Source organism: Chelmon rostratus, chromosome 10 (genome assembly GCF_017976325.1).
Source record: "Chelmon rostratus isolate fCheRos1 chromosome 10, fCheRos1.pri, whole genome shotgun sequence".
Classification (NCBI taxonomy): domain Eukaryota; kingdom Metazoa; phylum Chordata; class Actinopteri; order Chaetodontiformes; family Chaetodontidae; genus Chelmon; species Chelmon rostratus.
The window spans coordinates 9,966,551-9,987,397 of record NC_055667.1 but is presented as its reverse complement, the minus strand read 5'-3'; the positions used below and the strand labels follow the sequence as shown (position 1 = coordinate 9,987,397).

At 41.7% G+C, this 20,847-nt stretch overlaps 3 protein-coding genes across 11 annotated transcripts; 1 reads left to right on the top strand and 2 right to left on the bottom strand.

Moving 5' to 3' along the window:
- Nucleotides 1-223: 223 nt before the first annotated feature.
- On the top strand, nt 224-6,926 carry si:ch211-150o23.3 (deleted in malignant brain tumors 1 protein). 2 transcript variants are annotated; one of them, XM_041946680.1, is made up of 8 exons: nt 224-652; nt 1,326-1,364; nt 1,451-1,759; nt 2,570-2,812; nt 3,848-4,162; nt 4,426-4,575; nt 4,683-4,754; nt 5,297-6,926. In XM_041946680.1, the coding sequence occupies exons 1-7, from the start codon at nt 622-624 to the stop codon at nt 4,724-4,726; spliced, it is 1,131 nt and encodes a 376-aa protein (XP_041802614.1). In that variant the 5' UTR covers nt 224-621; the 3' UTR covers nt 4,727-4,754; nt 5,297-6,926. The 2 variants fall into 2 exon arrangements, with proteins under 2 accessions (XP_041802614.1, XP_041802613.1); XM_041946679.1 differs by having other exon boundaries at nt 2,504-2,812.
- Nucleotides 6,927-10,676: 3,750 nt separating this feature from the next.
- Nucleotides 10,677-16,698, bottom strand: dnase1l1l (deoxyribonuclease I-like 1-like). 8 transcript variants are annotated; one of them, XM_041945458.1, is made up of 10 exons: nt 16,402-16,698; nt 16,144-16,303; nt 15,961-16,049; nt 15,760-15,849; nt 15,544-15,665; nt 14,810-14,922; nt 14,527-14,684; nt 14,272-14,368; nt 13,731-14,186; nt 13,534-13,657 (listed from the first exon to the last, which is right to left on the bottom strand). In XM_041945458.1, the coding sequence occupies exons 2-9, from the start codon at nt 16,282-16,284 to the stop codon at nt 14,106-14,108; spliced, it is 891 nt and encodes a 296-aa protein (XP_041801392.1). In that variant the 5' UTR covers nt 16,285-16,303; nt 16,402-16,698; the 3' UTR covers nt 13,534-13,657; nt 13,731-14,105. The 8 variants fall into 8 exon arrangements, with proteins under 8 accessions (XP_041801390.1, XP_041801388.1, XP_041801389.1 ...); XM_041945459.1 differs by having other exon boundaries at nt 15,760-15,846; XM_041945456.1 differs by lacking the exons at nt 14,272-14,368; nt 14,527-14,684; nt 14,810-14,922; ... (3 more) ...; nt 16,144-16,303; nt 16,402-16,698 and adding exons at nt 10,677-10,960; nt 11,061-11,180; nt 11,281-11,347; nt 11,455-11,521; nt 11,637-13,379 and having other exon boundaries at nt 13,471-13,640; nt 13,731-13,979.
- A 630-nt stretch (nt 16,699-17,328) lies between these two features.
- Nucleotides 17,329-20,806, bottom strand: LOC121613093 (TRAF3-interacting JNK-activating modulator). Its single transcript, XM_041946369.1, has 8 exons — nt 20,463-20,806; nt 20,187-20,258; nt 19,815-19,955; nt 19,531-19,668; nt 19,315-19,450; nt 19,040-19,185; nt 18,323-18,439; nt 17,329-18,028 (listed from the first exon to the last, which is right to left on the bottom strand). The coding sequence occupies exons 3-8, from the start codon at nt 19,935-19,937 to the stop codon at nt 17,828-17,830; spliced, it is 861 nt and encodes a 286-aa protein (XP_041802303.1). The 5' UTR covers nt 19,938-19,955; nt 20,187-20,258; nt 20,463-20,806; the 3' UTR covers nt 17,329-17,827.
- Between the last annotated feature and the right edge of the window lie 41 nt (nt 20,807-20,847).

The following is a 20,847-nucleotide window of genomic DNA, read 5'->3' as shown; positions in this document are numbered from 1 at the left end:
GTAATCTCGTTAAACATATTAAAAAGGGAAAAAAGAAAGAAAATCCAAGGCGCTCTTTCTTCTGACATTGCAGTAATAATGAATGAGTATGTAGGTTTGTAGCTACGCCCCTGTCCTGAGTCGTGACTCTCCATAAGGACAAAGCTAATAGGTTTAAATGCAGCGCTGCGGCTTGTGGTGACCTCTGTCTGCCGCAGGGAGAACGCCTCAGTGCCGGGATAACTTTCTGACTGTTGACGCGAGAATGGCGGCGTGACGGCATGTAGCTTTTTTAACGTGACCCCGAGCAGTCTCATGGACATCATATTATTGACATAGTCACCGGGACGCACCGGCAGCCTCGCTTCATCTCGTGGAGCTGTGAATGCATTACTTACTTTGTGAGGGCATTAACGTGAGCATTCATCGACAATGTCGTTAACCCGCGCCGTAAATTGCAGTTGCTCAAACTTGCTTAGCCGTTAGCTCTCACTCCAGTTAGCCAGTCCAGCCGTTTGTAGCACACGAGCTAGCTAATGTCTCGTGCTATCACTAGCTTAGTTTACAACGGCTGTCAGCATCGTCACCAGGACAACGGGCATCCTTCTCACCCGGCAGTCTGATGGAAGGGTGAGGGGAACTATGCTGAGATTCCTCCATATCCTTTTAACGGGTAAGCCGAGGCAGTTATTAGTGGTTAGCTAAGCTTGTTAGCCAGCTAACTAGTTCTGAAACTGGACCAGAGCGAGGTTGCCTATGGTTCATGTGCTTATGCAACGGGATAAGTGAACCAGCAATTATTTGAGCTCTAATGGGCATTATTGCATTGGTTGCTGCATTGCATTCTTCAAAGAGAAGGGTGTTTTGTCGCATTTTTGACTTGAGAGTTGTTGTTTTGTGAGTAATGCTATGACTTAGCTCGCGTATTAGCATTGAAGTATACACTCAGTTACCAGTATTGTTAGGTCCATCTAGCTGTCATAAATATTACTGTCGTAGAGGTTTTAATGTTCAGTGTATGTTTCAAGATGTGTAGTCATGTTGGTGGCTGTAACTTGTGGTTTTTTTGAATTGTGTTATACTGAGAGGTGTTAATGTGTGCAGCACAATTCAACAGCATCACTGACCACAGCCTCTAAAGTGATGACAAAGTTGAGTCAACAAATAATTTCAGACCAAACTGAATCCCTGATAAAGCAGGACTGTTGTATCAGACCACATTAGTTTGGCTACTGGTAAGTCAACCTAATAAACAAGCAGCTCACTGTAAGTCGCTACTGTTATTGACATTTTTATAGATTTTAATCTGTATTTTCCTGATTATAATTCATATAATTTCCACACAGGCTTGTCAGGTGTCCTGTGGGATGGAGTCACTGCTTTTGGTAAGCCTGGGATTGATAGAAACCTGCTGCATTGACAGGCGTTCCCGCACTTTCTGTCTCTTAGCAGTTTTATCTGTGATCCACAGGTGGGGTCAGACTAGTGGATGGGGAGAACAAGTGTTCTGGCAGAGTTGAGATACTCCGCCATGACCAGTGGGGGACCGTTTGCGACCACGGCTGGGACCTCCGGGAGGCTGACGTGGTGTGCCTGGAGCTGGGCTGTGGCTTAGCCGAATCTGCCCTCCATGGTGCAGTATTCGGTGCAGGCAGGGGAGAGATCTGGCTGCGGCATGTCCAGTGCTCTGGACATGAGTCTAGTTTGACACGCTGTGCTGTTGTCCTCCACAGTAACTCCTATTGCACCCATGAGAATGATGCAGGGGTGAAATGCTCAGGTGAGTTAGAAGTTCTGGGGTTTTGCAGTGTTCTGCATACTCCAGACTTTAATCTTTGAGTTGGTACCTGTAAACACTAAAGCCTGTGTAGAATAACCTGGACATTGTATATCCCAAATATGATCTCCAGGCATGTCAAACTCATTCCATAAAGGGCCGTGTGGCTGCAGGTTTTTGTTCCAACCAAGGAGGGGCACACCAGGCCAACCAATCAACATCAAGGGATCACTTAGTTATCAGCTGAAGACTGAGATCAGCTGATTAATTGATTCCAGCCTGGTGTGCTCCTCCTTGGTTGGAACTAAAACCTGCAGCCACATGGCCCTTTATGGAATGAGTTTGACATGCCTGAGACAATACTAGGAATAGACAGATAACATCTGGGACACTGAGCCATGTAAATTACCCTTGTCATGGGTCAAATTTGGCCAGCATCAATCCATTCAGTTTACCAGACGACCTACAATATTAGCAGAACACAGATCACTGTCATAACAGCAACATAAGCAACAAAGACAGACACGTATCATTCTTGTTCACTGTGATCTGTAAATGAATGACCACTAGTTCATCATTGTGAGGAAAGAAACCTTAAACGAAAGTAAGATTGTACAACAAGCCCATTTGGATAATTTTAACACAGTTTGTTTGTCAACATAGTAATTGATAAGCTGAAGAGTATGGTTCATTCACATATCACAATTTAAGGACGTAATTTTGTGAACAATCTTTCTTTACTCACAGGTACGCTTTTAACGCCCACCCTCACCCTGCTGTCGCCTCACACTGTGTTTTCTCCCGGGGAGGCAGTTCGCTTCGGCTGCAGTGTTCCGCTCGGTCACCACCTCAGTGACTTCCATCTGTACAAGCATGGAGTGTCCACACCACTGGTTACACAGAGGGCAGACCAGACCCAGACCAGAGTGGAGCTGACACTGTCTGACATAGAGGCTTTTCACCAGGGCAGCTACAGTTGTCGGTACAGGATTAAGGGCGGCTTCCCTTCTCAGCTGCTCAGCTCTCCACCCAGCAGCTCCATCAACATCACTGTTGGTGAGTCATAATCACATTGTCTAATGCATATTACCTCTGTTGCATCAATGCTGCTTCCGACAGCACCATATATTGTTGTGTAATCTATATTAGGCATTTGAGTCTTATGGCAATTTTGATTTTAATTTCTCCTAAGTCCCTTGTCATAAATCACGTTTGATATTATTTTATTACATTTCTTTACTCCTAACTAACAGCATGCCAAGCATTTTGGATTTGAATATGAAAGTTTGTTGTTGAATAGTATGTGTAACTAACCACAAAAGTCCATTTGCTGTTTTTCTGAACTTTCAACTGCATCTCACTGTCAAAGACAGTCATGTGTTGACACCTTACATTGTCTCAACATTCAGGCACAGGGCTGGCCATAGGTCACCCACGTTTAGGCAACATTCAGAGCCCAACACAGTCACTGTATTTGTGCATGTAAAATGTAAGACAAAATAAAAAACGTAAAAATATATGCTGCAGGTTATGTTTGCATTTGTGAAGTGCAAACTGTTGCACAGCCTGTGTAGCCATCTGGATTGGTTAGAAAAGAAGTGCATCTGTTTGTCAAAAATGTGTGAGATGGAAGACTGAAAACCACAGCTGAAAGGCCTCCTCTGTAAACACGCATATAGCCAGCTCCATTTGCTGAAAAAGACTGTGAGATGCAATTGAAAGCTCCGAAAACTAGTAAAGTGGACCTTTTGAGCTGAGGTTTTTTTTTTTTTTTTCCATGTTTTTTAACTGCCACTGTGTGTTGTCATTCTTTTTTCATTGTAGCTTTGTTACATATAATTGTCATTTCATCTGTGTTCTGATTTCTCTAGTTGTAGCAAAAAATCTAGAGTCAACAGAGATGGCTGTGACCTCACCAAATAGGCTATTTTATTTTAGAATATTTTGTAAAAGCATTTAATGGGCAGAGGGAATATTGTAATATTATGGCTAAGGCTCAAGTTGGGTTCACACTGAATCCACATCTTTTCTTTTTTAAAACTCTGTATTAATGAATAATAACCTATTTTTTTTTTTTTTGACTGATCACAGTGGAGCTCCTGACTCCCCACCACTGGTACAACACATCTACCGAGGCTCCGGGTGGTTCCGTCCTTAAAGGCCACAGTTTTAACATCACCTGCTCCACCCCACAGCAGTACCCTGGAGGCTCCTTCCAGCTGCGTTTGATCCGCTCCAACGGCACAGTGCGCCAGTCCCTGCCTGCCCTCACCCCGTCTGTCACTTTCACCTTCCCCAATGCTCAGAGCTCCAACGAGGGCTACTACTACTGCCTGTATCGCGTCCAGTTGGGTGGACGCACCTTTGTCTCCAGAGAAAGCCAGCCCCTGCCGATAGCTATCAGAGGTGAAGCTGTTAATATTGTACAGGCAGACCATAGATAGATAGATATTATATGTAAAGAATGGCATACTGTATGTATGTGATGTGTGATTGAAACCTAAGTGGCTAAAAATGGAATACCAATGTTAATATCTACAGTTTTTATGTGTTGCTCTTGCTTGCAACTGTACTTAAGCTACAAAAACTGCAAATCAGTAAGTGGCAGATGAAATTTCATCTATAAAAAAAACATCCTGTATTTAACAGATAACTCCTCTCTCCCTCAGACCCAGATCCAATACTGAGTCCAATGGTGATCAGCTGGCTCGTGTCTGGCCTGACATTCGTTGTAGCCGTCATTGTTATAATCATTGTGGCCAAGGTACTGTGTAACAAGGAGAAGAAGCCCTCTGAGCTGGAGCGAGAGACCAGAACCTGTAAGTTCCCTTTTCCACCAGAAGCCTTTAAGCTTTAGACAGAAATATGATTTTTAGGAAGCACCCTGGATGTGTAACCAGAGTAACAGATGTGCTTTTGTCTGTAGGTGTGGACAACACGTATGTCGCCTTATCAATTAACAAGCTATGACGGGGTATGCAGGCAACAGATAACTAAGGTATATTCATACATACAGTTCCTACAGTATAAATTAGTATTAACCCCCTTTGGAATTTGTATTTTTTATTATTTTGCATCAGTAAATCAAAGGAGATTTAATATTTGTGCTCTTAAATCACGTTTATACCTTGGGGCTTTCTTCTGTCTTCATCTGGACCTTCTGGATACAGAACTGCCTTGATACACATAGCTGATCTCCATTTAAATAACTGTGACGTTTAAAACTAATTAGCACCAGTAGTTATTTACGTTCGTACTATTAAAGGGGAATGAAGAAAACATGTATTTTATTTTGGTAGTTAATTTAGACCATTTTTTAAACTAAAGGTTAATGTTTTTGTTATTAAGTGTAAAAAAAGCCACATTAAATCTGCTTTGATTCAATATTGTGAAAGAATAAACCATGAAAACTTCCAAGCGGGGGTGAATACTTTTTCATAGGCACTGTAATATTATATTTCTCATCCGTGTCAATATTCTTAATTGTGCAACACCAATGAAGTAAAGTGAAGCATTTTGTGTTTCTTCTTTCGTAAACAGACCAAATTGTCACGCTGTGTCCATCATGGATTCAGTCAGCCGGGGACATCACACAGAACGAAACAGCTTGGTCGGTCCGCCATCACACCTTTGGAAAAGGCACAACGTGAACCCAGTTCAGCACAGTTTTTACTGGACTCTAACATAGGGTTGGGTAATATGATGGTATATATTATGTGACAGTAGAGATTTGGCAGTACCTTTTCCATTACAGGTGCCAACCCTTAGTGTCTCTGCTATATTTTCGGTGCGATCTTGCAAATGTTGCTGCCTCATAAGGTTCTGTGATTTGGGTTGTGGGACTACTTGAATGAGAGCGACAGTTGGTGGCAGTAATGCACCTCTGCGCTGGTTTGCCAGCTGAAGCAAGAGAAGAGTGACAAGGAAACATGGAGGAGAGTGAGATTGTAAATACAGAGCAGGAGGCATCACTACTAACCCAAGATGAGGGAGAAGAACTTGTTATTAATAAGGGTGCGACTTCTGACGTGCGGACATGGTTTGGATTTAGAAAATCTGACACGGTATGTTTATTTTACTCCATTTCTTGATTGAATTTACAGAACAATTACTGTATCAAAATGAATTCGGTTATCATGATATAAAATTGCATATACCATGAGAGAAGACTTTGGCCATATTGCCCACCCTACTCTAAAATAGACCTAAGACTGCACTGCAGTATTCTCTCATGCCAAACTGCATGCTAGAGTTATTGCTGGGATGATACAATAGGCTTCTAAGCCTTGTATTATGGTGAGATGTAAGATAATGGCCACAGAAGACTGACAAACAGCAAAAACTATTTCCAGGTCAAAGTCATTCTTGGTTCAAGATAGACTTCAGTTACACATGTACTCGGCTACTGCCACGACTACAAATGTACGGAGTGGAAGACTGCTACTAAAAGCTAAACTGGGGAAATGGTGACATAGCTTCCTCAGGTCTTTGTATATATATATACCGTTTAAAAACATTGTTTTATATTTATTACCACTGGCTCCACTAGCTTATTATGTACTCGCTTCCACAGATCAACAATCCTAAAAGGATTAGAATTTGTTTTTGTACTTTAAGTCTAACCCTACTATGCATCTTATGTCATTTACAATAGAACATTAATACATACATACTGCATTAAAAATGTGTAAATAGAAGCTGTAGTTGATTAAAATGCTGCTCTTGTTGGAGCTTCTGGGCTCAATCAGTTTGACGTTGTACAAATATTTCATGTACTGTAGGTTGATTTATAGCATCAGATCAAACTACACAAGTGGAAAAAGCTTTTAACATAATATGGTTCTTTTATTTTTATACCCTCAATTATTTAAACATTTCAAATTTAGCTCCTTATTAAAGTACTTGAAGTTTCAAATGTTTACATATACAAGCTCTTTTATAGTTTAAGAAAGGGCAATACAAAAAAATCACAACACAACCTCCAGATTGTAAAAGTAGAATTATGTAGTATACAAGTGTGATATCTTTGATTTGGCTCTACTTAAACAAAGCATAAACATAGCATTACAACTTGTATAAACAGTGCAATGTGATATTTTTTATCCTGGGATAAAACTTATTTATTCAACACTAAAAAAAAAAACATGAACAATTATGTCCCAATTATTCTTAAAAAAACACTGAGGCACTTAAGTTACAGCTGGTCTCCAAATGGTCCCAACTGTACTTTAATAAAATTATTTCTGATAACTGACAAAAGGAAGCACTGTTGTACCCCAAGATTATATAAATTACAAAGATCTGATGAATCTCCATATTGACAGTATACATGGAATCAGAGTGTTAGACACCCAGGTACTAGAACACTGAAAAAGGAACATTATGGGATGCTAAATAAATCTGTTGCGGTATCTTTGCTACTGAACTGCAGATTGATTCACACTGTGGCAAAAGCCTGGGGGGGGGGGGGATATGGACACATTCATTCAATGTCTTTATATTGCTTAAAAAAATAAAAGTTGCTTTAAATCTGGTGAAATTGTCTTGATGGCATCTCAAATTTAAAAAAAATGGTCTATTAATGTCTCAAGAGGGATTTGTGTTGATGTAAGAAATGTATGGTTTGGATGAAAGTGTGATCTTCCCAGATAGATTCACAGTGATCATCTCCAAAACCTCAACAGATCCCACTGAAACCATTTGTGTAGCTAAACAGCTGCTGTCCAGGTAAGAGAGATTTTTTTTTTTTTTAAGAGTGATGCAGTGTGTCCTTTTAAAGTGGCATCCTCATCTAGTGGTGGTACTGCAGTGAAGCCTGGTGATATTTTACATATAAACAAAAGCAAGCAAATAAACAGCACTTACAATGCACACAAATATTGCTTCAATCACAATTTCAATGTCTAAAATAAAGCCATCAGCCAAAAATACATTCCTCAAATTAAAATGAACATGAAGTATAGTAAACTGTAACTCACGTAAACTGACTTTAAAAAGAATCATTGGATTCCTTTGAGGGGTTCGTTAGTCTCCATACTGGAAAAAACTATGTAGAGGAAGACGGCGAAAGCCAGGAAGAACACAAACTGGACCCACAGTGGAATGAGGCGAGACGACTTGGGTGCCTTCGGGGCATCTTCACCAGACTTAATGGGTGTCGATTTCAAATAGGTGTTTCTGTAAGTGGATGGCGTGTCGTACATGTGAGGCCTGAAAAAGAATTAAGAGGAATTATGCTGCAGTGCATAATTAAAATTCTCCATCTCGCACTAGCAGTAATAGAATGTGACCTTGTTTCGACCTGTTTGTGGTTACCTCAAATAATTATTGAACATAATTACGATGCTGCCCCCCATCTGGGCCAATCACTGTAATTTTCATAAAAAATTGAACCACAAGAATTCTGATAATGAATTGTTTTATACCATCAACTACTCGTTGCACAAAAGATATTTCACGTTTCACGTTTCGTATGTAAAATCTTCACTTTTAAAGTAACCAGTAACTGAAGCACTGTTAGAAATAACTGTTAATTCCGGCTCTAAAACGAGGGGCGGGAGGTGTTGAGTAACACGCTGAATGCAGCTTACATTCTACATATGGAGGTCTTCTTGAATAGATTCTTCAAACTGAAATTTGCATTGTGGCACATCTGCAGGACTCAAACAGCTGACACGGGCAATTTAACAAAACTGATGACATCTGGTGACACTACTTGACTTTGTGTAAATACACTTACTCATCAACAAAATCTCTCCCTCTGTATTCAGGCTTTGGCCTTGAGTAGCTTGTGTAGGTAGGCCTGTAGAGAGAGACACACAAACCAGTACAGATTTGACGATTTTGTTCTACTCAATAACAGACAAATACTTCTGCAAAGGTTTGAATGATTCCAACTTACTCATGCTCAAATTCCCTCTCAGTCCACTCTGGTCTTGACCTTATGTAAGACCCACTGGGGAGGCAAGAAAAAGGTAAAGTTAGATTGATTTGTGTTAGCTCAGAGTGTTTGGGGCTAATAATAGAGGAATTGTAAGAGAACGGACCTGTCTCCAGAAAAGTCGCTCCTCACCTAAAAAATTTGAAGCAGCGATAATAAGTATCAAAATCTTACAGTGTTGATATAACAGTTGTTACCTATAGTATATGCTCAACACCTGAACTGTGGCCGCATTTGATTTAAGGTTTACTGGGATTTCTGTGTATTTGCCCTCCTCATTCAGATCAGGAAATAAAGGAGTATAAGTTCAATTTTTCAGACATATTCAGACACAACAGGCCATTTGTTTTTTTTTAGATACTTACAGGTGTCCTGTAAACATAGGTGACTTCCTCCTCTGAAATGACACAAACACAAGGCTACATGTCAAGGCATGTGTAGATTTCCATTGCAACACTCCACTGCACATTTGCAATACTTGAGTGATCACACAAGTTCAGCAAAAAAGCATATTCAAATAAGCATACGTTGCCTCCTCTGAACAAAGGCAGAGGTTCACAAACAGCATGCACCATCCAATTTCTCGTTAATCTAAACACAACAGAAGCACACATGTTTCCACAAAACAAAAAAACACATCTCTGTGTGCTCTGTACATGTATTTATCAAAGTAAGGCTTTGGTCATCACTGCTGTTCAGAGTGTGGGTGAAAGACACGGTTACCCTCTTCTCTGTAGTAGGTTTTGTCATTTGATGGCTTCGCCCTTTTCCCTTTGGCCATGGCCTCTTTCAGCTTCCTCTCATACAGACTTCTGGTGGAGTCTGTGTACAAAGAAAGTCACACACAGCGTGTATTTTACAAAAAGTGAGAATATGTATACAGAGAAATCCAACCATTACCAGCCTGTGAAGTTAGCTGGCGTGAACGTTCAATCTGAGCCACTCACCGACCACGGGCCCGTGCTTTATCTCGTATTCATCGAGCAGGTCACTAATTTCCTGTGCAGATTTACTGCTGAGCGAAGACATTGCTTTAACTCGACTTATTCGTTTAGCTTATAGTTTTATGTTTCTCTTGGTTTCGGTCAAGCTGTTCCTCTAATGCTAGTTTCAGTTGCTAAAATTGAAACAACAACCATGACTCCTCCCACCGTAAATGACCGGGGGCTCGTTTTGTTGCGTGGCAAGTGGCGACAGTCCTCTGTGGAGTGGAACGGGTCCATGGAAGAGTCGTAAAACTAAACCCCGCCCTCATTTTTTTATCCAAGTGATAAAACATACGCACCTTTAGTCAACTGGTACATCATTTCCGTTTCCGTTTGACAAATTCTTTTTACGGTGTCTTTCTTTTATTCTGGCTCCTTTTCAGTATTGAAGCAGCGCCACCAGCTGGCTGATATTATAATAATATATAATCTAATATTAACTAATACTAATGCTATTAAGAGTAAAACTAATGCTAATATTAATGTTGCTATCAGATCCCTTACTTCCGTAAAAGTTGTAAATTGATGCCACAATGTAACACACTCCATTACAATTAAAACTTCAGTCATCAAATTAGCATTAAGTGAAAGTATGTGGTTATCAGCAAAAGTATTAAAATCAAAGAAGTCATTATGAAGGTTTTTTCAAATTATTATTATCACTGATGCATCAAAATGTAAAAGTATGTAATGTTGTATCTTTGCATAATGTTGCATAGTTTAATCTGTAACAATGAACTGTATCTTTAATTATGAATCAACTATCTGCAAAGTAGCTATAACTACCAGATACTTTGAAATAAAAAGTATTATATTTTCCTCTGTGATGATGAAGAGTAGAGGCAGATAGCAGGAATACTCAAGTAAAGTGAGTTATTGTCCACCACATATGATTAGATTTATGCCTATTTAATCCAAAATTTAGTCTACATTATTTGCAAAAGAGTGATGCTGACATGATTTATCTACAATTCATACAAATGTGTAAGCCTCATTGTAAACAAAGATAAATCTTTATTAAGCCGAAAATTGCATATTACAGATAACAGAACACAAGTTTGGAATATTTTACATTGCGTTTTACAAGATGATACTGTCAGTTTTCTTTCATCATCTGGAAGCACGTGAACACGTTATAAGGGCAAACAATTAGGTTTTGCCTTAAAAGAACAACATTTGGCTGAGCCAGCTCGCTTGGTCTGTGGCCAGCCAGAACATCAGCAGTCCCATCATGATCGCCACACCCATCTTAACTGTGAGCTTCAGCATGTTGAGACACTGTAGAAACAAAAAGGTGGAACAAAGAGGTACAATTAAACAAACAATAAAGGGACAAATAAACCAAATGAATGTTGAGTAAAGGCCAGCGAGTACACACTTTGTGCTTCCTGGTACAGATTTGTGTGTTGCTGAAATCTGGCAAATTCTCTGGTAGCCGAGTATTTGGGGGATCACAAGCAGGTTTCATTTGCGTGGTGTCGTTGGGCTCCCTTGGTTCCTGGGCAAAGGCAAAGCAGTTAATCTCTCAGTTAATCAAGCGTATGTGCTCATGTGTATGTTTACATGTGTGCTCATACAGTACGTGTCCACATGGAAACCTCAGAGGTTTCGCCGGCGCTCAGGTCATCCTCCCCATCAGTGGAGCTGCTGAATGACTCTCTGTCACTGCTAAGAAGGGAGGAATCACACAGTTTTTTTTTGTTTGGATCTGTCACAGCTCAGGTTTGAGTTATTGTACAAGGAAAAAAAAAATTAATACACATTCTGCTCACCTCTCAGTTTCATAGTGAAGGACCTGAGATAGTGGATCTGTACAAAACTGAACTTTTATCTGCCTCCCTGTGAAGAAAAATAGAAATAAATACAAACTGATGAATTGTGGACTGAATACAACACTTTGAAAATGTCAATATTAATCCATATAATTCACAAAACCCTCCTCATCGTCACTCACCTTCTCTTCCATTCTCGCCGTCGCTGTCATCATAAAACTCATAGAAAGCCTTTATCCTCTCCTGCTCCTGTTCCCAGTTTCTCTCCCCTTCGTACTCGTCGTCTCCCAGCTGTCCCAGCTCAGAGATCCCAGAAGCTTCGAGTTCGGTGTTGAAGAAGAAGCTGTCATCCAGGGATCCCTGGTTAGAAGTGCCTTTGGTCTTTGCGCCCCCTCTCTGTACCACCGAGTAGCTGTTGTCTTCTGTTAGAGTCACATGTGAAGGTGGTGTTTCCGCTTTGTCTGTGTCCTCTGTGGTTAACAGGTCTTCAGACAGAAGGACGTCATTTGTTAACACATCTAGATTCCAATCTATGTTGAAATCTGCTGGATCTCGGTTGCAGTCGTCAGACGTGCTCCACCTGGAAAACACTGCACTGCTCCCACCGTGAAGCTCCTCCGGTTGCTTGTTGTTTTCTAGATCTTGTGGATTCGTATTCTCTAAGAGTTCCTCATCACTATTCTTCACTTGGACCTCATTATCACTGGAGCTGTAGGAATCACTCTCACCCACCTCGCCTCCATCGTCGCACTGTGTCACAGCTGCATCGCCCAACACATGCTCGACAAGCTCTATTTTCCCTCTGCCCTCTCCCCCACTCGCCACATCAGGGCTCCTGAACTTACCAACATCCACCTCTAAATCTATGCTGTACAGATACTCGTCTCCCTCCTCCTCAGCGTCCTCAGCTCTCTCCATCCATGTTATATCTGTCCCAGCTCCTTCCAGGCAGGCGTCCTGCGTTGCAATCGACTGGTGATTGCTGTTTTGGTTTTTCCCACCATCCTCCAGGTATTCACATGATGAAAAGTCTGAAGGATAATCTGCAAAGCTCTCACCTGCCTCTTGGTGCTCCTCCCCTGAGAAATCCTCCATTTTCTCTACATACTCCTCACTATCAACTTCAGCAACAAGATCCTGTAGATTTTGCCCTGAGATTTCTGTAAACTCCAAATGTGCTCTCGCTGGGCCATCAGTGCAGGGATTATCAACGTCCTGCTGAAAGCACAAAGCGAGAACATTTTCTTCTTGTTCGATTTTCATGCCCTCTTGCTCAGAACCAGACGAGTCCTCTTGCTTTTCTTCTTCCCTCTCTTGCTCATCCTCACACCGGTCACCTTTTATCATCATCTCACTGCCACGTTCAGGGACTCTCTCGAAATAGGACACATCCTCATCACTCTCGCTGCCACCTTGATCCTCGTTTCTAACTTGAGGGTTTTTGGCACCCTCTGGGGCCAGAGGTTGTCCCTCAGCAAAGATCCTGTCCTCTTTATCATCATCGCAAAACTCGTCGCCACAGCGGACCGACATCAACAATTCCCCTGGTTTCTCTCCTGTTCCCATATCCTCTTCCTCATCCTCTTCATCTTCTCCAGAGACAGAACCTTCCTGTTCAGAATCTCCATCTGAGCTTGTGTAATCCTCCTCCTCCAGTATTTTATCCATGCTCATGATGACCCCTGCACCTTGAAAATCCTCCTCATCAGACTCCTCTTTATCAACACTTTCAGCCATGTATAAATCTTTAGTTTCCATGTGAGACAAAAGTGCAGTTTGATCAGTGGCTTCCTGGTGCAGGGCCTCGTCTTCCTTTGTTGCTAAGTTTTCATGAGAGATGCCCCCTTTGTCCTCCTCGAGCTTTTCATCAAAATTTAAACTCTCAAAATCCAAATCTCCATCGGGGAATGATGGAACAGTTGTTTCTGTAACAATAGCATCATTTGAAAATGAAAAACTTAAATAGTTTTTTTAAAAAAATCAATAAATACCACAATACCGAGACAAATTTCTTACCTGAAAATGCATCACCTAGTAGATCAGCAAAACTTTGTTCCATGTTTGCAAATAGTTTATAAAGTAGGAGTTATATCAAGACAAACATGAATGCAGTACCACAGATCTCGTCGATCAGAAAGGAAGAGAGCACAAAGTATTTCTCATCTGTTGTCGCTGCATGCGGCTTCCTGTCAAACAGACGGCGCTTAAATTACACATTAGAGCTCATAGATTTGGCTAAATATATGACTACAAATGTCTACATTCTGTAAGCTTACCACGAAACCGAAGATCGTCACAAAAGTCTCTTAAAAGACGAAATCAGCAAAGAATTGTCCTGTGTTTTCTGCTGCTGCAGGAGCATACCTTCATGAGCTCATGAAATGATGTCAGCTTTGATGTGGTTTTGGTTTCAGATGCACAATAAAAACTCCAGCAGTTGAACACGCAGTTCCTTCATGCTGAAACAACTCATGTTTATTGGTGTCTCACATAACTGAGATGAGTGCAGTGCCTTTTTCATAATTAGTTAGAGCCTTTGGAAAAGAACATTTGCTATTAGTCAATATTCTGTTGGGTTAATTTGATTTATTTTAACAGCTGAAATCAAATAAAAGTTCAGTTAAAATCAAGGCATCCTGGTTTGTTGAGTCTTACAGCTCATTGCGGAGGAGGTAGCGGTGGTTGGGCTTCAGGTCGACTTCAACTGGAAAATGATCACTCACCTCAAGAGCCTGAAGTGACATCGAAAGAACATTATTAATGTTAAAGTTAAGTACATTAGTGAATTTCAGAAAAGCATGTTTGTGACACATGTACCTCCTCCTCAGTGAGATGGAAATTCTCTTTAAAGTTGAATGGTTGAGCTGAACCTGGCACTATGCAGGAGATAATCTCACGACCATGCACAATGATCCTGTAGGAAATATTATGCAAAGCACAACCCTGTCTGACATGATGGGCCTCTGCAGCAGGAAGTCATTTCATAATCATAACATGTTATCATAGAGAGCGCACATGCAAAGTAATTGTTTAGTGCTACTTTACTGTAATTGAGTTTCTGCAGTCACTGACCTATCGTAGGCGCAGTGCGTCCTCTCACGGACTGTAGTGTCCTGCTCGTCTCCAATCAGCCAGAGAAATTTGGGGTCACTCCTCAGGCGCACAGCTCTCCAGCCCTTGATGGTGACGTAGCTGCAGCCGGCGTTGAGGTCCCCCAAGATCATCACATTCTGGATGAACGAAAGGAAGCAAAAAGGGAAGTTCGGCGGATTGAAGCTTCTCATAAATTACGTCCTATGTGAAACCAACAGGAGATAAGCAAGTGACCAAAATGAGTAAAAGTGGTTGAACTTACATCAGTCTTCCACTTCTTGTGAATTCCTTTGAAGACAGTGTACAGTTGGTCGATCTCCTTCATGGCATTTCTGGGACAGGTGTGGTGGCCGATCAGGACGAAATCCTTCACCACTGTAAAAACAACAAGACATTTATAACAGATCTACTGGGAGTGTTCTTACATGCAGACTAGTGTTCCAGTCTTCCTGGTTTTAATCATATTAGAGATGTGATTATTCATTCATTCATATCCCTGTAAATCATTAGTTTTTCCTAAATTGTTGCCACAAAATGCCATTCCCATCAGGGCTGACTTTGAGCTCTGAGCCATGTTGTCATGCTAACTATCGGTGACACCTGCTGACCGGTGGCACCAAATGCTACTGGAAGCTTACTGTATTGTTCCACTCTTCACTGAAGTTTACCAGTAAAGCGCTCTTGCAACTTTTGAATTCATCCATGAGACAGAGCCTTTCTGCTGGAGTGAAGGGAGCTGAGCGCTTTGATATAGTTGCCATGTTTTTTATCTTGAAGAAAGTCTTAATTTACCCAGAATTCATGGAATATTTGTGCTACTATAGTCAAAAACTACATAGGATGAGTTAAGACGTTTCCCTGAAGTCTGACTGTTAGTTGGATCTCTGCAGTAGTCTTTGTGAAACTGGCTTCAGATCATAACTGGGATACTAGTGTGTACAAAAGGCCAATTTCTTTTCCTGTATAATCCAAAAGGTGGCTTCTCATTCATCGTACATGTAGTAGGGGAGTGAAAGCGAACGATGAAAGGCTCTCTGGAGAAAGTGGCAGTTTCGTTGCTCCCATCGCCTTCTTGTTTTGGATACTGATAATGCTCTTTGACCTTCAGCACGTTGCTCCTGGAGAAGATGAGAGAGGACAAAAAGCCAACATTAAGGACATCACATTAAACTGACCGTTAACAGTGCCGGGCCCATGTTTGATAAAGCTTACCTATAGATGAAGACATACTGCTCCTTATACGTCTTCCTCCCCAGCCTTTCACTTTCCACGTAGGAGTACGAGTTGGATTTGTCAAATCTGCTGACAGCAACGTAAATGAGAGAAGTTTAAAGTTGAAGGTGCTGATTGGATGTTGTTTTATCCAACCATATCCTTTAAATTTGCGGTTTCTGAACCCACAAATGCATCTACCTGTTCAGATCCTTCACCAAAGCTTGCACTGCTTCTCCCTTAGAGTCTCTGACCTCCTGAATAAGACACACGTCACACCGGGAAAGAATCTTGGGAGCAGAAGAAGAAGAAGAAAAGATTTCTCAGCTGTCTTGTATCACGTGGATGTCGCCCTGCTCGTTGTATACACACACAGTAAAGTACCTTTAGGAGCATCCCCATGACCCTCTTGTTGTTAGCCTTTGATTCGCCAAAGCTCTGAACGTTGAAAGCGCAGATCTTCAGGGAGGATATGCCGTTCAACACACACAGCCCCGCGACAAACAGCAGAACTGAGGTCCTCATCTTGCAGATGTTGATCACTCTGTAAAGAAAGGAGAGTTTGGCAAGATCCTCTTTGTCATATTGTGACATATTACACAAACCTCCCGACCCATCTGCACCCGGTTTGCATCCTCTTACCTTCAGTTTCACCAGGAGACTGACCCCAGACCAGCAAAGATCCATCTCTTCAATGACCTGTGGTGTATTTGGGGAACATGCAGGTAAATGTGGGTGAAAGACAGGGGCTGCAGATCTGTGTGGCGGATGTGCTGTGTCAGTGCCTGTTGAGAATGGAGCTTGATCTGGAACAGTTAAAACCGGCGAATACAATGAACAATGGCATCCCACTCTGCTCAGCTTTGAGTGTGTTTTGTCTCTAAGTTTGAGCGTAATCAGACAATAGACGGTGCCATGTGTGTGTGTGTGTCGGTTTCCATGAACGTTTGTGTGTCGTTTTAAGAGCTGGTAGTTACCACACTGTGCCATCACACCACTGATAGTTCTCCCTCGCAGTGTGTGATGCACCTGATATCTGCAGTGAAAATCATTGTTATTGATAGCTAAGAATATTTCACACTGATTTTTTTTTGCTCTGTCATGACCTTCATGATCTAGAGGAGCGGAACCGGTGATGCACTGCTAATTTTACTTACGTAAAGGATCTGACAAAACATGTGACTATACAAATGTTAACTGTGAAAGTTGTTTCTCTTTCCCACATTTCGCCTTTGTTGTTTCCAATAAATTAATATGGAAATGTTCAGATTTTTGAGTGTGGATGAGTCCAGAGGTACACAGGAGCTTTTAGTCCCTTAGCAGGATGAGATCTTACCCACAGGGAACAAATGTTGGTCAGTGGATGACGAAGGCATTTCCTCACTACTGCTTAGTGATGTTGTTGCAAAGGTGAGACAGTAAATGACGTCCTTGGAGTCCCACTTTGTGTCTCCTTGTTTAAGACGTCTTTCTTAGCAGTGTATCTTATGGTAACCATTTAATTTCAGCTCTGTCTCGACAACATTCAACATTTTTTCCAAGAAAACCCAGCAGACAGAAACATTTGTTATAATAACAATAGTCTTTATTTCTAATAATATAAAACTCCGATGGCTCTTGCATTGAGTGCTTACTCTCCCCTTTTTCTTTTCTTTTCAGCAACAGTGAATCTGAATTCAAGTTGGTGCTTTGGACTAAACAAGTCGTGTACAGTACAAACGATGCCTCCTATTTTTCTACTCCTGACTATTTTGTTGATGTCATCAACTCACAATTTCTTAAAATGTCATTAACGTCAGCTAACTTGTTAGCTGATAGTGCTTCAAACACTTTTTACTTGTTGCAGACTTAACACACATTTGGTTGCCTCTTTCACACTTGAAGTGGTCACTTGTATTTTAACTCTTTTCACATGAGCACAACGTTATCTCACATCACACACACACACAATTTGAGTTCTGAGTCAAAAGGAATACAAAAATATGCACAAACTACATCTCATTTTTTCTCACTAAGTCTCATTTTAAAACAAATACAACAAAAGTAATATTCCAGAGTAGCGCCATTTTCATATCGGTCTAAAACAACTTGAGTGTTGAGGAGAGGCCATTTTCATGAGATAGTCTTCGATGCGTGTCTCTATGTCTGAGTACAGGTCTTCAACTTGCTCTCTGAAAGGAGGATACCACAGCCACAACATGGCAACCTCTGCCACAAAGAGGAGAAGAAGGAAGAACATCCATACTTTCCACCAGGAGCCACACGATGTCTAAACAAAGAGGGACACACATGTTTTCTTTATACGTCTGCTGCAGTAATGTACATATGAGCAGGGAATCAAAGTCCTTATTACTGATGTTGTGTTGGAGCTGGTTTGACGGTCACTGCAGCAAAAGTGTAAAAGACAAACTGCTACAGAAAAACACTGCAAAACTAGTCACAATCATTGGCTGGCAATGTAAGGACAAATGAGAGCATTTGAGTATAGCAAGGACATTTAGCTTCAAATTCCCCACACAGACACAGGCACACACACACACACACACACACACACAGAGCTCACCGGTCTCCTGTGGCGGTGGCCGAGTTGCCGGAGCTCGTCCCTGCACTGCGACAGTCGGGCCTGGCTGGACTGACACTCCTGCTCCATGGCACACAGCTCTGTCTGCAGCTCCTCGCACTGTGCGTACACACACACACACAAACACAAACCATATGGAAAGGACACATACTGTATGTTGATGACAGTCAGTAGAAATACATTTATTATGTAGGTGATCTTTGAAAGTCCATTTTTCAAGATGTGAGCAAAGCCAGAGATGGCGAGATGTACCTTTATCTCTAAAATGTTCTCCAGAAACAAGGACAGTTAATATTAAAAGAATCTGGATGAATATCTTTTAAATAGAGTTGATAATCGTTTGAAATACATTGGCAAAGCGAGTCATGGAAGTTGCGTTCACTTTAGGTTTTTCTGGCCAAAAACAGAGAACAGAGAAGTAGAGTTTTTTTAATATATGCCTGTGGTACAAATGATTTACAAAAATCTGCTGTATTACGACCCTCTGTACATATTTATAATGCATCTTTGACCATTTCTGTGAATATAAGTTCTAACTTTGCATCAGTCTCTTCACAACATGTAAAGGAGGTGGGCACCATGTTTGTCTGATGTAGTGTGGAATCATGAATACATTATTTAGTGAAAGGCATACGTGTGATTATCAAACATGAAGCTTGTGAATGTGCTACATTTTAAGGTGATACAGCTGCACTTTACCTCTCTCTCCTTGAGCCGGAGTTTCTCCTCAGTGTGACGGAGCTGCTCCTCCACCTGAGGGTCTCTCCTCACCGTCACTCGTGGCTCTGCTTCCTCTGACGCCAGACGCCACTGCATCGTAAAGTCCTGGCTCTCATCGCCGCCGTCTAGGAAACAGGAAGCGCTTTAAATAAACAATCCGTGTTGCCTCCAGGAGTAAAGCCAATGGCAGCTTCACATTGAACCTTCACAGAATTGGCATAGGAAAACATGAGTCAAAGGGCTGAGTGTCTTGCCTCTAAGTTGCTGGATTTCCTCTCTTAAAGTCTGGTTGTCCTCTTCCAGCAGGCCAATGTTGTACTGTAGCTCCTTCTTCTCTTGTCTTAATGACAGCACCTCGTCCCTCAGCTCGGCCTCTCTGGCTCTCGACAGCTGCACAGGACACATGTGTTACAACCGTTTGCAAGTCAAAAGCTTCTGACCTTCCAGCATGCTCCCGGAATGTACCGTACCTCCACTTGGCTGTGCAGCTGTTGCAGCTGTTCATTACTGAGGAGCTGGTTCTCCCTGAGTTGTCCAGAGCTCAGCTTCAGCTCCTCAAAAAGGCTCTGCCATTTCAAGGCCTCTGCCTTCGCTGTAATTAGCGCTTCCTAGCAAAACATACAAAGTAACATTGACACCTGGCTTAGCAGTAGAGAGCTACTACCACTGAACCCTAATAAGTAAGGGACAGCTATATGTGTGTCTCCATACTCAATTAGAAAGGCTGTGGTTGTTTAAGAGCTAGATATTTTACCTGCATTGCCTCAGCCTTGCAGAGTGCTTCCGTTTTGTCCTGTGTGGCCTTCTGCAGTGCAACCAGGGCCTTCTCCTCATACACCAGCTTCTGCTTCTCCATCTGCAGCACCAGTTTCTTCATGCCATCCTTGGGAAACTTCTGTGAAGGACAAAACGCTGCAGAGTTAAACCTGCAAATGCAGGCTGAGATACAAACCGAACCCACAGAGGAGAGCACTCAGAGGACACTGCATTCACAGAGCGAAAGTGAGCAGAAGGTCGGCTGTTTTAGGAGGGATAAAATGTTTTAGTTGTTGCAAAGACTTCTGATAAAGACTCCCATTGCATGATTTAAAAAAAACACTTCTTCACTATTGGCTGCTCTTCTTACCTGCAGGCAGACTTGCAGCTGCGCCTCCAGAGCCTTGATCTTGTTTCTCAGCAGGTCTTCACTGCAGCGAGCCTGCGTGGGTTAGAAAGGAAATGACTGTCACGCTGTAAAAGCTGCAGATGGGAAATGAATGCTTCATGTACAAAAATCAACATTGTGTGACAGTGTGCTCTTGAGCTCACTGGTGCAAAGAGGGAACAAGCAGACTCAAGAAAGATCACAGTGTCTGCAAGTGTGACTGTGGAAAATAATTCCAGTTGCCTACTGAAAACATACCTGAGGGAGAAAAACACTTAACAGATGAAAAACATAAAGGATTTGAACTACATGAACGTCTAAATCCTCAGCTGTTCACACCCAAATAAAAAAAAGTATAAAAACAAAAAGGGACACAGCAATATTACCCCTTCATTCATTACAGAGAAGCAAAAAGAGAGCTAATGAGGATGCATAGGGCCTATAATATGTAGTGACTGCCGCTCCCTTCCTGTATAAGACAGACAGGTCGTCCTATGCGGTACAGGAAGCTTCAAACCACAGACTACATAGACCTTCCTGTCATGCACGGCTGAGTACACAGCTGTGATAAAGACATTATAATTGTGCATGATAAACCTGTAACTGTGAAACACTGGGGGGGGGGCTTCAAGTCATGTTGAGC